Source organism: Melospiza melodia, unplaced genomic scaffold (assembly GCF_035770615.1).
Source record: "Melospiza melodia melodia isolate bMelMel2 unplaced genomic scaffold, bMelMel2.pri scaffold_18, whole genome shotgun sequence".
Lineage (NCBI taxonomy): Eukaryota > Metazoa > Chordata > Aves > Passeriformes > Passerellidae > Melospiza > Melospiza melodia.
Genome location: NW_026948525.1, coordinates 15,074,064 through 15,084,953, shown reverse-complemented (window position 1 = coordinate 15,084,953; position 10,890 = coordinate 15,074,064). Strand labels below are relative to the sequence as shown.

At 53.2% G+C, this 10,890-nt stretch overlaps 1 protein-coding gene across 1 annotated transcript; it reads left to right on the top strand.

Moving 5' to 3' along the window:
• Nucleotides 1-9,534: 9,534 nt before the first annotated feature.
• On the top strand, nucleotides 9,535-10,130 carry LOC134433390 (olfactory receptor 14A2-like; the record flags this gene model as incomplete). Its single annotated transcript, XM_063182247.1, has 2 exons — nucleotides 9,535-9,996; nucleotides 10,110-10,130. Coding segments are annotated over 2 exons (483 nt in total), but the record flags the coding sequence as incomplete, so codon positions are not given.
• Between the last annotated feature and the right edge of the window lie 760 nt (nucleotides 10,131-10,890).

The following is a 10,890-nucleotide window of genomic DNA, read 5'->3' as shown; positions in this document are numbered from 1 at the left end:
TCACATCTGGGAGAGTCTAAAAGACTTTGGTTAACTCAGGACTCTTTTATAATCTACCGCCGGGAGGGGAGCAGGACGGCACATGGAGGGAACGGTGGAGAATAAATCCATTGGGAACAGGTACTGACAGTCCAGTTCTGAACAGCACAAACCGGTGCTAGCAGTGAGCGGGGCCCGTTGTTTCAGGACTGGTTCCTATGGGAAACCTCCTGCTTCCCATGGCAGACATCCCGCTCCAGTCAGGCCAGCACCCCGCGGTTAGAATTTGAAGGGTCTCAGTCTCAGTCCTTGGGGAGGGCTTCAATCTCCATCCTTGACGGCGGCTGTGAGGCAGATGAGGGATCTTTGGACTGTCTCTTACAGACTGACATCCCAAAACATAAAAATAACTATGCATTTCCCCTTAAAAAAAATTACTGACTTAAAAAAATAATTATTATTTTTCTTATTTATAATATTATTATTCTATATTTGTATTACCGAATTTGAAGGTTTAAATTAAAAAACCTATAACTTTTTAGCAAGCAAAAAATTTATTGGTCATTGGTTCTAAGTAACACAATTCCCTTCATTAATTCACGGTCCAGTGTGGCTCTTGATTTCTCCTTTATGCTAATTAGTACCATTTAAAATCCTTTTGTTATCTTTTTTCATTTTCCCAGACAGGGTAAAAAAGGCCACTTTGGGGTCCATGGAGAACTTTCTGGGGCACATTTGGGGCAGTTCTGGGTCTGGGAGGGAATTGAGACAGAACTTGAGGGTCTGGAGGACACTTGGGGGAGCTGGGTGGGCACTAGGAGGGGCACTCAGGGATTCTGAGGGACAGTTTGGGGTCCGGAGCAGCACTTGGGGGTCCAGGGGAGCCCTTGGAGGTCAGGGAGGGGAATTTGGGGGCCTTCGGGGTCCGGGCGGGCTCTTGGGGGACTCGAAAGTGTCTCCCTGGGCCGCGGGGGGTGATGGGAGTTGAAGGCGCGGGTACCATACGGTTTAGTGGGGCCGCGGAGCATCACGGGAGTTCTGGGCGCAGCTGCAATGGGTCTCGGTGGGGCGCGGGGCATGACGGGAGATGAAGTCCAGGCTGGAATAGCGCTAGCCATGCGCCACGCAGCATGCTGGGAGCTGTAGTCCCAGAAGTGGTTCGAACACGATGTTTGGAGGTTTGGGAAGGCACTTGGGGGACACTTTTGCGTCCAAGCCGCGACTTGAGATCCTCGGGGGGGAACGTAAAAGGCTCCTGAGCACTCGAGGGGAGCTCGCGGAATTCTAACTGGGCTCTTTAGGGCGCGGGGCACAGCAGCAGTTTTAGCTGCAGGACTGTGTTCTGAGGGGCTCTGGGGCCGCGAGGGATGAGAGGAGATGAATTCCCAGAAGTGGCTGTACCGGGCATCTGTGGGGTAGGGAGCACTCGAGGGATCCGGGGACGCTTCTGGAGACCCTGAATGGGCACTGAGGGGGCACTGAGGGATCCTGGAGGGTCTGGGAGACGCTTATGGGACAGATGGGGGCGGATCCCGGGGTTTCTGTGGAGGGCGGGGCATGACGGGTGTTGTAGTCCCGGCTCCAATGGGGCGATTTCGGGCTGCCGGGCATGATGGGAGTTGTAGGCAAAAATAAAAGATGGCACCGACATCAGGCACCGCCCTCATGGCTCCGGTCCGTTTGCTGATTGCCTGCTGAAAGCGATGGGCCGGACCTTTCGCAAATGGCAGGCGGGAACAGCCTATTCAACCTCTGTAGTCCCTCCCAGTAAGACGAGTTTATTCGCAGTTCAATCCCAGTGCCCCTCCAGGCCCTCTCAGTATAACACAGTCCTTCCCAATACCCTGGCATTCATTCCCAGTCCCTTCCAGTTCTTCCCCAGTGTCCCCAGTCTTCCCCGCAATGTTCCCAGGGTCGTCAGTTTATCCCAGTCTTCCCCATTTTCACTCCCAGTATGTCCCAGTGTCTCCCAGCATTCCCAGTGTCACTCCTAGTATGTCCCAGTCCTCCCCAGTGTTTCCAAGGACAGTTTAATTTCTCACGGTGGCCGTGGCAGCCAAACCCAGCAGTGGTGTCAGTGCAGTGCCCATGGCCACAGCCCCTTGCAGGGGCCCAGTGCAGCTTGGGCTGATGATCCACCCTCACAGCTGGCCCAGGGCAGCTCTGCAGTGGCTTTGGTGGCACCTGGGGCTGGCACACACCTGAGCAGTGTGTCTGTTTGCACTGGGGAAACTCAGCAGTTTGAGATGGCTACAAAAAGTACAAAAAGGGAAAACCCCTCTCAGGCTGGGTGCAGCCAGCTCTGCAAGCACAGCAGGGCCAGGGCAGTGAGGACAGACAGGATGGGGCTGGGCAATGTGGAGTGAGGTTGTCCACACTGGGTCAGAGCTCCTGCTCCTTCTGTGAGCAGGCCAGAGCTGCTGAGGAGAGACCCTGGGTCAATATCAATCACAGAATGCTGCAATCACCTCTGTTGTAAAGAGGAATAAAATAAAATATCTCCTTTAAAATAGGAATCTGTATTTTTTTTACAAGGTGTTTGAAATTTTTCTCCATAAATGGACTAGAAAAAATGTAATGACCTTCTCAGGGCTTTGATGTTGTTTACATCAGACCCCGTCCCTGAGATAGTGTTCAAAAAACATCTCAAGAACTCAAAATTAAATTGAAACTCTGAACTTTCTTGAAGTTTTAATGGGTCCCACTGAGGGAGATGATTGGGAAAGTGTCTCCAGGTTCCAGTTAGAGCAGAACATTGTAGGCAGTGATGACAGCTGGGGACAAAGAAGGCAAAGGTGTCTCTGGTGCTGAGCAAACCTGGATGTGTTTGAGGAATGCAAAGGGCCAAGGCCTGAGCCCCAGCCCCTGGCCAGGCAGATCCTGTCCCTCCCTCCTTGCTCAGGGCTCTTGCCAGGATGGGCACTGGCATGTGGGGATGTGCAATGACAAGGGCAGGAGCATGGGGCGGCCCCTGCCAGGCTGCTGAGCAGGGACGAGGAGGCAATGAGGCCCCAGCCCTGCAAGGGTCACTTATCTCCTGCTCCTGCCTCAGGCCCGGGCCCAGCAGCCATGGCCAAAGTGCTGCCCAAGTTGGCTCTGGCAGGGCTGTCTTGCAGCTGCTGCCCATCCCTGTGCCCTGTGCAGCCCAGGCTGTCCCACGGTGTCCCTGCCCTGCGCCTCTGTCCCTGCAGGCTGTCGGCATCCCCCGGCTGCCCCACCTGGCTGGCCCCTTCCTTTGCTGACAGCTCTGCCTCCAGCCTGCCTCTGCCTGCCCACACAAAGCCTTGGGCTGATACCAAAAGGATTCATTCCATTTGTACCCTGCCTGTGAACTTTCAGCACAGGAACAAGGCATGCAGAGGCTGCTTTCCCATCAAGGATGGCTGGAAGAGAAGAAGAAGACATCTGCCTCAAGGTTACAGGGATAGAGAAAACAAGGAGTGAATCTGGGAACTTGGGGTGGGTTTTATGGAAGTGGGTAAATTGTAATTCACATTTACGGACTGTATAGAAGCAACATGCTGGGAGAATTACACGTTCATGTGAGGTTGGGAGTTCCTCTCTAGACCTCAGGCCTGAATAAATGACACCCTCTGAAATAGCAAATGAGTGTTAAGGAGCCCTATTCTGATATTTCAGAGATTTGGTGACAGCAGGGCCTCCCAGAACCAAGGAGTCAGCTGTGACACTGTGCAAACTCATGGAACAAAGGGTCCATGGTGATACAGCAGAACCCCATGGAACCAAAATCCATTTTGGCACATTGGTGCCACATTGAGCCAATGGTCCATTGTGATACTGTGAATCAGAGAAGACCATTGTTACCCTGAGAAACCTCTTGGAACCAAGGGGCCATTGTGACACAGCAAGGCCTGGTGGAACCATGGGTCCATTCCGACACTGCACAACCTCACGGAACCAAGGTGACCGTGTTCTACTGCGGAACCTCATGGAACAAAGGGTCAATGGTGACACTGTAGAACCAAGGAGACTGCTGCTGGCAGTGTAAGAGCTCATGGAACCAGAAGTCCATTGTGACACAGCAAGGCCTGATGGAAACAAGGGTCCCTTGTTAAACTTTGTGGCCTCATGGAACCATGAGCCATTGTGACACAGCAGGGCCTCATGGAACCATGGAGGCCATTTTTACACTTGGAGACCTTGAGAAACCAAATGGCCATTGTGGCACTTCAGAGCCTTGTGGAACCAAGGGGACCACAGTGACATTGTGGGGCTCCATGTAACCAATGGTCTGTTGTGACACTGCAAGGCCTTATGGGATCATGGAGACCATTGTGACACTGCAAGGCCTCAAGGAAGCAAGGAATCATTGTGACACTGTGGAGTCTTGGCAGGCCAAGGGGCAGTTGTCACACTGTGAGGCACCATGGAACCATGGAGGCCATTGTGACACTGCTGGGCCCCATGGAACTAAGGATCTATGGAACAGTGCAGGACCCCATGGAACCAGAAGTCCATTGTGACACTGCGGGGCCTCATGGAATCCTGGAGGCCATGATGACACTTGGAGGCCTCGTTGAATTAAGGGGCTCTGCAGGGCCTCATGGAACCAAAGAGACCCTTCTGACACTGTGAGTCCCCTTGAAACCAAGGGTTCATTGTGACACTGTGGCACCAAGGAGACCCCTGTGACACTGCCAGGCCTCATGGAAGCAAAGGACCATTGTGACAGTGTGAAGACCCATGGAAACCAGAGGCCAGAGTGACACATCTGGGCCTCATGGAACCAAGGATCCAATATGACACCACCACTGTGACACTGCAGGGCTCCATGGATACAAGGGAACAGGGAACAGGTCTGGTTGGCTTAGCCTGACTGGTCCAACTGCCCTTGGCATGTCGAGTGTCTCTTCTCATGTACCCCTGAAACCCTGGGGCTCTGACCTGCCTTCAAACACTGGGGCTCTGTGCTTTCCTTCCTAAGGAAAAGAACTGTCCCTCCTGCACAGGCACCCATGGCTAAAACTGGTACTTGTCCTCCAAAATTCCTACATTCAAGGGTTTTTTTCTCCCAGACAAGATCTCCCAGAACAGACAGGTCTGGCTGGCCTTGGCTTCTGCTGGTTGCCTGAATTCTGCCCTGAAACACTGGGGCTCTGCCCTTTCCATCCTAAGGGAAAAGAACCATCCTTCTTCTCCAGGTGCCCATGGTCGAAATTGGGATTCCACCACCAATAGTCCTATATCCAATGATTGCTCCTACACAAAAGCTGCCATTACAGACAGGTCTGGTTGGCCTTGGTCTCTGGTGCCTGCAGTTCATCAGCCCCTGAAGCACTGGGGTTCTGTGCTTTCCTTCCTATGGAAAAGAATCTTCTTATTCCTCCATGGCCAAAATTGCTACTCCTCCTAAAATATTAACTACATGAAAGGTTTCTCCCAGACAAAACCTGCCAGCTCTCACTGGTGTTGTGGGCTCTGATGGCCACCTGTCATCTACCCCTGAAACACTGGGGCTCTCTGCCTTCCATGTGATGGAAATAGAACAGTCTCCTCATCCAGGGGCCAGGGCCAAATTTGAGATTTGGCCCCTAAATTTCATATATCCAAGGATAACTCCCAATCAAAAGCTGCCAGGAGAGACAAGTTTGGCTGACTTGGCCTCCTAGGGGCTGCTTTTCTCATCTACCATCAAACCCTGGGGTTCTCTGCTTTCCTTCAGATGGAACAGAAATGGCCTTTTCATCAAGGGACCACTGGCCAAAACTTGTATTCTACCTCCCAAATTCTGTGTATCCAAGGATTTCTCTCAGGCACAAGCTGCAATTCCAGAAAGGTCTGGCTCGCCTTGGCCCTTGGTGGCTGCTGCCCATCTGCCCCTGAAACACTGGACCTCTGCTTTCCTTCCAATGGAAGAGAATCGTTGTTCACATCAAAGTGCCCATGGGCAAAACTTAAACTCAGCCTAAAATATTCCATCTATCCAAGGATTGCTCCAAGGCAAAAGTAGCCAGGACACACAGGTCTGACAGGTCTTGTCCTGAGGTGATTTTCTTAGACTATGAGCAGAATGTTTTAATTTGCCAATACCTTGGAGAGGGCTGAGAGATCTCCCAAGGTGGGGTTTGGAGGCCTCAAGCACATGAGCACAATATAGGGACAAAGCAGCTCTCTGCTCAGTGGGGTGGAGACTGAGGACAGCAGAGGTGAGCCCTGGAAGGGACTGGACGGTGGTTTCAGAGATGGTGGCTTCTTTTGACATAGTAGAGAACAGACAGAGAATGAAAGAATTAATGCAAAGGGCAGACAGGGAGGGCCAGACAGAACCCAAAGAGAAAGAAATTTCCCTCCCAGGGCAGGGCTGTGGTGCAACACATCACCCAGAAGGAGTCTGGGTCAGCGCAAGGCTTTGTGTGGGCAGGCAGGGGCAGGCTGGAGGCAGAGCTGTCAGCAAAGGAAGGGCCCTGCCAGGTGGGGCAGCCGGGGGATGCCGACAGCCTGCAGGGACAGAGGCGCAGGGCAGGGACACCGTGGGACAGCCTGGGCTGCACAGGGCACAGGGATGGGCAGCAGCTGCAAGACAGCCCTGCCAGAGCCAACTTGGGCAGCACTTTGGCCATGGCTGCTGGGCCTGGGCCTGAGGCAGCAGCAGGAGACAAGTGACCCTTGCAGGGCTAGGGCCTCATTGCCTCCTCGTCCCTGCTCAGCAGCCTGGCAGGGGCTGCCCCATGCTCCTGCCCTTGCCATTGCACATGCCCACATGCCAGTGCCCATCCCGGGAAGAGCCCTGAGCAAAGAGGGAGGGCCAGGGGCTGGGGCTCAGGCCTTGGCCCTTGGCATTCCTCAAACACATCCAGGTTTGCTCAGCACCAGAGACACCTTTGCCTTCTTTGTCCCCAGCTGTCATCACTGCCTCCAGTGTTCTGCTCTAACTGGAACCTGGGGCCACTTTGTGAGTTGTGTTCCTCAGTGGGACCCATAACAACTTCAAGAAACTTTGGAGTTTAAATTAAACTTTGATTTATTGAGAAGTTTTCTGAACACTCTCTCAGGGACTGAGTCTGATGTAAACAACACCAAAGCCCTGAGAGGGTCATTAAAATCCTTGTGCTGTGTCTGTGCTGAGCTGGGCTAGGCTCCTGGCCCAGAGGAAGCTCCTTGCAAACCAAGAAGAGCTTCAAAAAGACATTCCTGCTGAGGAGCAGCTCCTCTCCCAGCCCAGCAGGGCTGGGTCTCTGCCTGCAGCCACCCCAGGCACAGCACAGAGGCACAGAGAGCTTCAATCAGTCAGGGCTGGGAAGGGGCTGAGAAGTGCCTGGGGCAAATCACTGTCAGCCCTTGGCACAGGAACCTCTGGCTGCAGGACAATACAGCTGCAGCTCCTGGAGCCATCTCCTAAAGCTGGAACATCCCAATGCCTACAGACTCTGTGAGTACAACTCTGAATATTCCTGGTGCAGGGGAGGTGAAATGCCCATGAAGCTTTGACATGCTGAGGAATGCTGGTCAGTCATAAAATACTTCCAATACAAGGATTTCATTAAAAATTAGGACATTTCCAAAGACTTTGTATTCTATTTCCTAATATTGGAGAATGGCAGGAACCAGGGGGATTAATAATAAAGATTGATTATGAATTATTAATTATGAAATTTTAAAAGTTCCTGAGACATTGGAACTGTTATTTTTGTGTTCTGTAGATTCACAGGAGATCCCTAATGTACTTTCAGCCACTCTGCCCATGGACAGCACCAGCATCCCCTTTGCTGGAGCTCTCAGGCTCAGTCTGAGCTGTCCTTTGTCCCACGTGCAAACAGAACCTGCCCCAGCCAGTGCCCTGCAAGCAGCCAGGGTTCTGTCAGGCCAAGGAGAGGGCACAGAGATTTGGGGTCTGTGAGTGCTGGCAGGGAGAGATCAGGCACTGGGAAACACCTGCAGGAGGGAAATCTGCAGGAAGCAGAGAGAAGATCAGACAATGAGAGAAAACAAAACCCAGAAATGCTGTGGCAGGGAGAGTTGAGAGATGTGCACAGGATCCCCTCCAGTGCAGCCCCTCCCTCTGAACAAGCCCTCTCCCTCCTGTGCCCCAGCCAAGCCTCTGCCCTCAGGGCCGGGGCTCCAAGGCGTGCAGCCCCTCCTGTGCAGGCAGAGCTGCAGCAGAGCTGTGGGGCAGCTCTGCAGCCCCGGGCCCAGTTTCCTCTGCACAGCACAGGGCTGGAAGCAGCTGCCCGGCCCTGGGGGCTCTGGAGGGGGCACAGCTGGCTCAGGGTGACGCTGTCCCCAGTGCCCGTCTCTGGGCAATGCTGTCAGGGCAGCCAGGGAAGGAGCTGCACCTCCCTCAATCCAATGCCATCATAGGACACCTGGAATCTCCCTGAGATTTCAGTCCAAGCTTTGAGCTTCCTTCTAGGATACAAACCTGTCCTGTAGCATCTCTGCGTTATCTAAAAGCCCCACGGTGAGACACAGAAGGTCTATGATGAGAAAATGCTGTTGGGTTGGTGAAATGAGCTCTGTCTGTCCCTGGGTACAAACGTGGGGCTGAGACCTTGAGAAGGGGATGGACATTTGCTGGAATGTGGGGATCCATCTGCTGTCAGCAATGTCAGGATGGTTTTAAAGGAAACATGGGAGGGTGATCATCCTCTGTCTGGGAAAGGTGAATGCCCAGAGAATCCTGGAACAGGACAGGGTGACAGACCTCCTTCCCTCCCTCTCCACTCACCACCTTGCCTCAGAGAACTCACTGTTCTCCCTTAGGCAGCAGAAAAGCAGAGAGTTTCTGACATCCAAAAATAATCAGCAGGGGAGATGAAGAAAAGCTTTAAATAACACTAGTACATTGAAAAAGACTTTACCGTTCCTGTTCCCTGGCAGTGGGAGGGCAAATGCTGACAGGGCTTTCTGTGTTAACAGAGATTCAAAGTGGAACACGAGGACAGGACCCTGTGCCCCTCCTATGTCTGCACAGCAAGGCTGAACTAAAAAAAACCTCTGTGTGTAGCTGCCCTGAACCTGAAGTCCCAGTCAGGAAGCACCAGCCAGAGCTCCACACTTGGAGCTGAAGGAAAATCTGCTGGAAATTGAAAAGAGTGTCAGAGTCTTACAGGAGAAGGGTCTGTGGGAAAAGGCTTTGATTTTGCTGGAAGAAGTTTCTCCTAACCAGTCACTGACTTTTCTCCATGAACAGCTCCCAATGGCCAGAGAAATCAAATGTCCAACAGCAGTTCCATCAGGCACTTCCTCCTGCTGGCACTGGCAGACACGCGGCAGCTGCAGCTCCTGCACTTCTGCCTCTTGCTGGGCATCTCCCTGGCTGCCCTCCTGGGCAATGGCCTCATCATCAGCGCCATAGCCTGCGGCCACCACCTGCACACGCCCATGTTCTTCTTCCTGCTCAACCTGGCCCTCAGCGACCTGGGCTCCATCTGCACCACTGTCCCCAAAGCCATGCACAATTCCCTCTGGGACACCAGGGACATCTCCTACACTGGATGTGCTGCTCAGGTGTTTCTGTTTCTCTTCTTCATTGGAACAGAGCTTTCGCTCCTGACTGTCATGTGCTACGACCGCTACGTGTCCATCTGCAAACCCCTGCACTACGGGACCCTCCTGGGCAGCAGAGCTTGTGCCCACATGGCAGGAGCTGCCTGGGCCAGTGCCTTTCTGAATGCCCTGCTGCTCACAGCCAATACATTTTCCTTGCCCCTGTGCCATGGCAATGCCCTGGGCCAGTTCTTCTGTGAAATCCCACAGATCCTCAAGCTCTCCTGCTCACACTCCAAACTCAGGGAACTTGGGCTCATTGTGGTTGGTGCCTGTATAACTATTGGCTGTTTTGTGTTCATTATTTTCTCCTATGTGCAGATCTTCAGGGCTGTGCTGAGGATCCCCTCTGAGAAGGGACAGCACAAAGCCTTTTCCACCTGTCTCCCTCACCTGGCCGTGGTCTCCCTCTTTGTCAGCACTGCAGCCTTCGCCTACCTGAAGCCCCCCTCCATCTCCTCCCCATCCCTTGATCTGGCAGTTTCAGTTCTGTACTCTGTAGTTCCCCCAGCCCTGAACCCCCTCATCTACAGCCTGAGGAACCAGGAGCTCAAGGATGCCCTGAGGAAAATGATGACTGGATGATTTCTGAAGTAACCAATTGCCCGTTTCCTTCTGCATAGTTTTTGGAATGGAACTCGTGACAGGTCCAACAGGCCTGCCCAGGTCTTTGGTAGTATTTGATGGGGGTTTCTCTCACAAAATTATCCTCAATAAAAATTTTTAATCACCCCCATCAAATTCAGTGTCCACCTCTTGAATTTGACCCACAAGCTCTGTAAACCAGGGTTTGTGCTATTGCTACATTTGAAGAAAATAAACTACCTTACAGTGCATGTTTTATCTGGGATCCCAGCTCTGTGAGACCATCATGAAGTTAGAGAGGAGAAGGGGAAAAGAGTCCCAGCAGTGCAGCACAGCCAGGGAGCAGCAGGGATTGGTCCTTTCAGAGCTGCTCTGCCAAACTGCACCCTGTCCTTTCCAGCCCTGCTGTGGCTTTAAGGCCGGAGTGCTCTGGCAGCTTGGTCACTGTCCTGCTGCGTGTCCCTGCTGTGGCCACAGGCAGGGCCAGGCCATGGGCACTGCTGGGACACAGCTGGGCTCCAGCACAGCAGCTCCAGCAGCAAAGGGCATCTCCTGAGGGCAGGGCAGGGAGGCTTTGCTCCCCTCCAGAGCTGCTGTCAGCAATGTGCTCCAGGAATGCCCTGGCACAGCAAAGCCCAGGGTCTGGGGCATGGAGGGAGTGTGCAGGGGGGGCTCACAGCAGTGTCCTGGCACAGCCAGATCTCCTGGCATGGACCTGAGGCACCAGCAGAGCAGGGCCTGGGCTGTGTCTTTGTTCCAGGGACAGCCTGGGAAGGTGCCCCAGGGCATTTTCCCACATCAGCCCCTGCAACCACCATT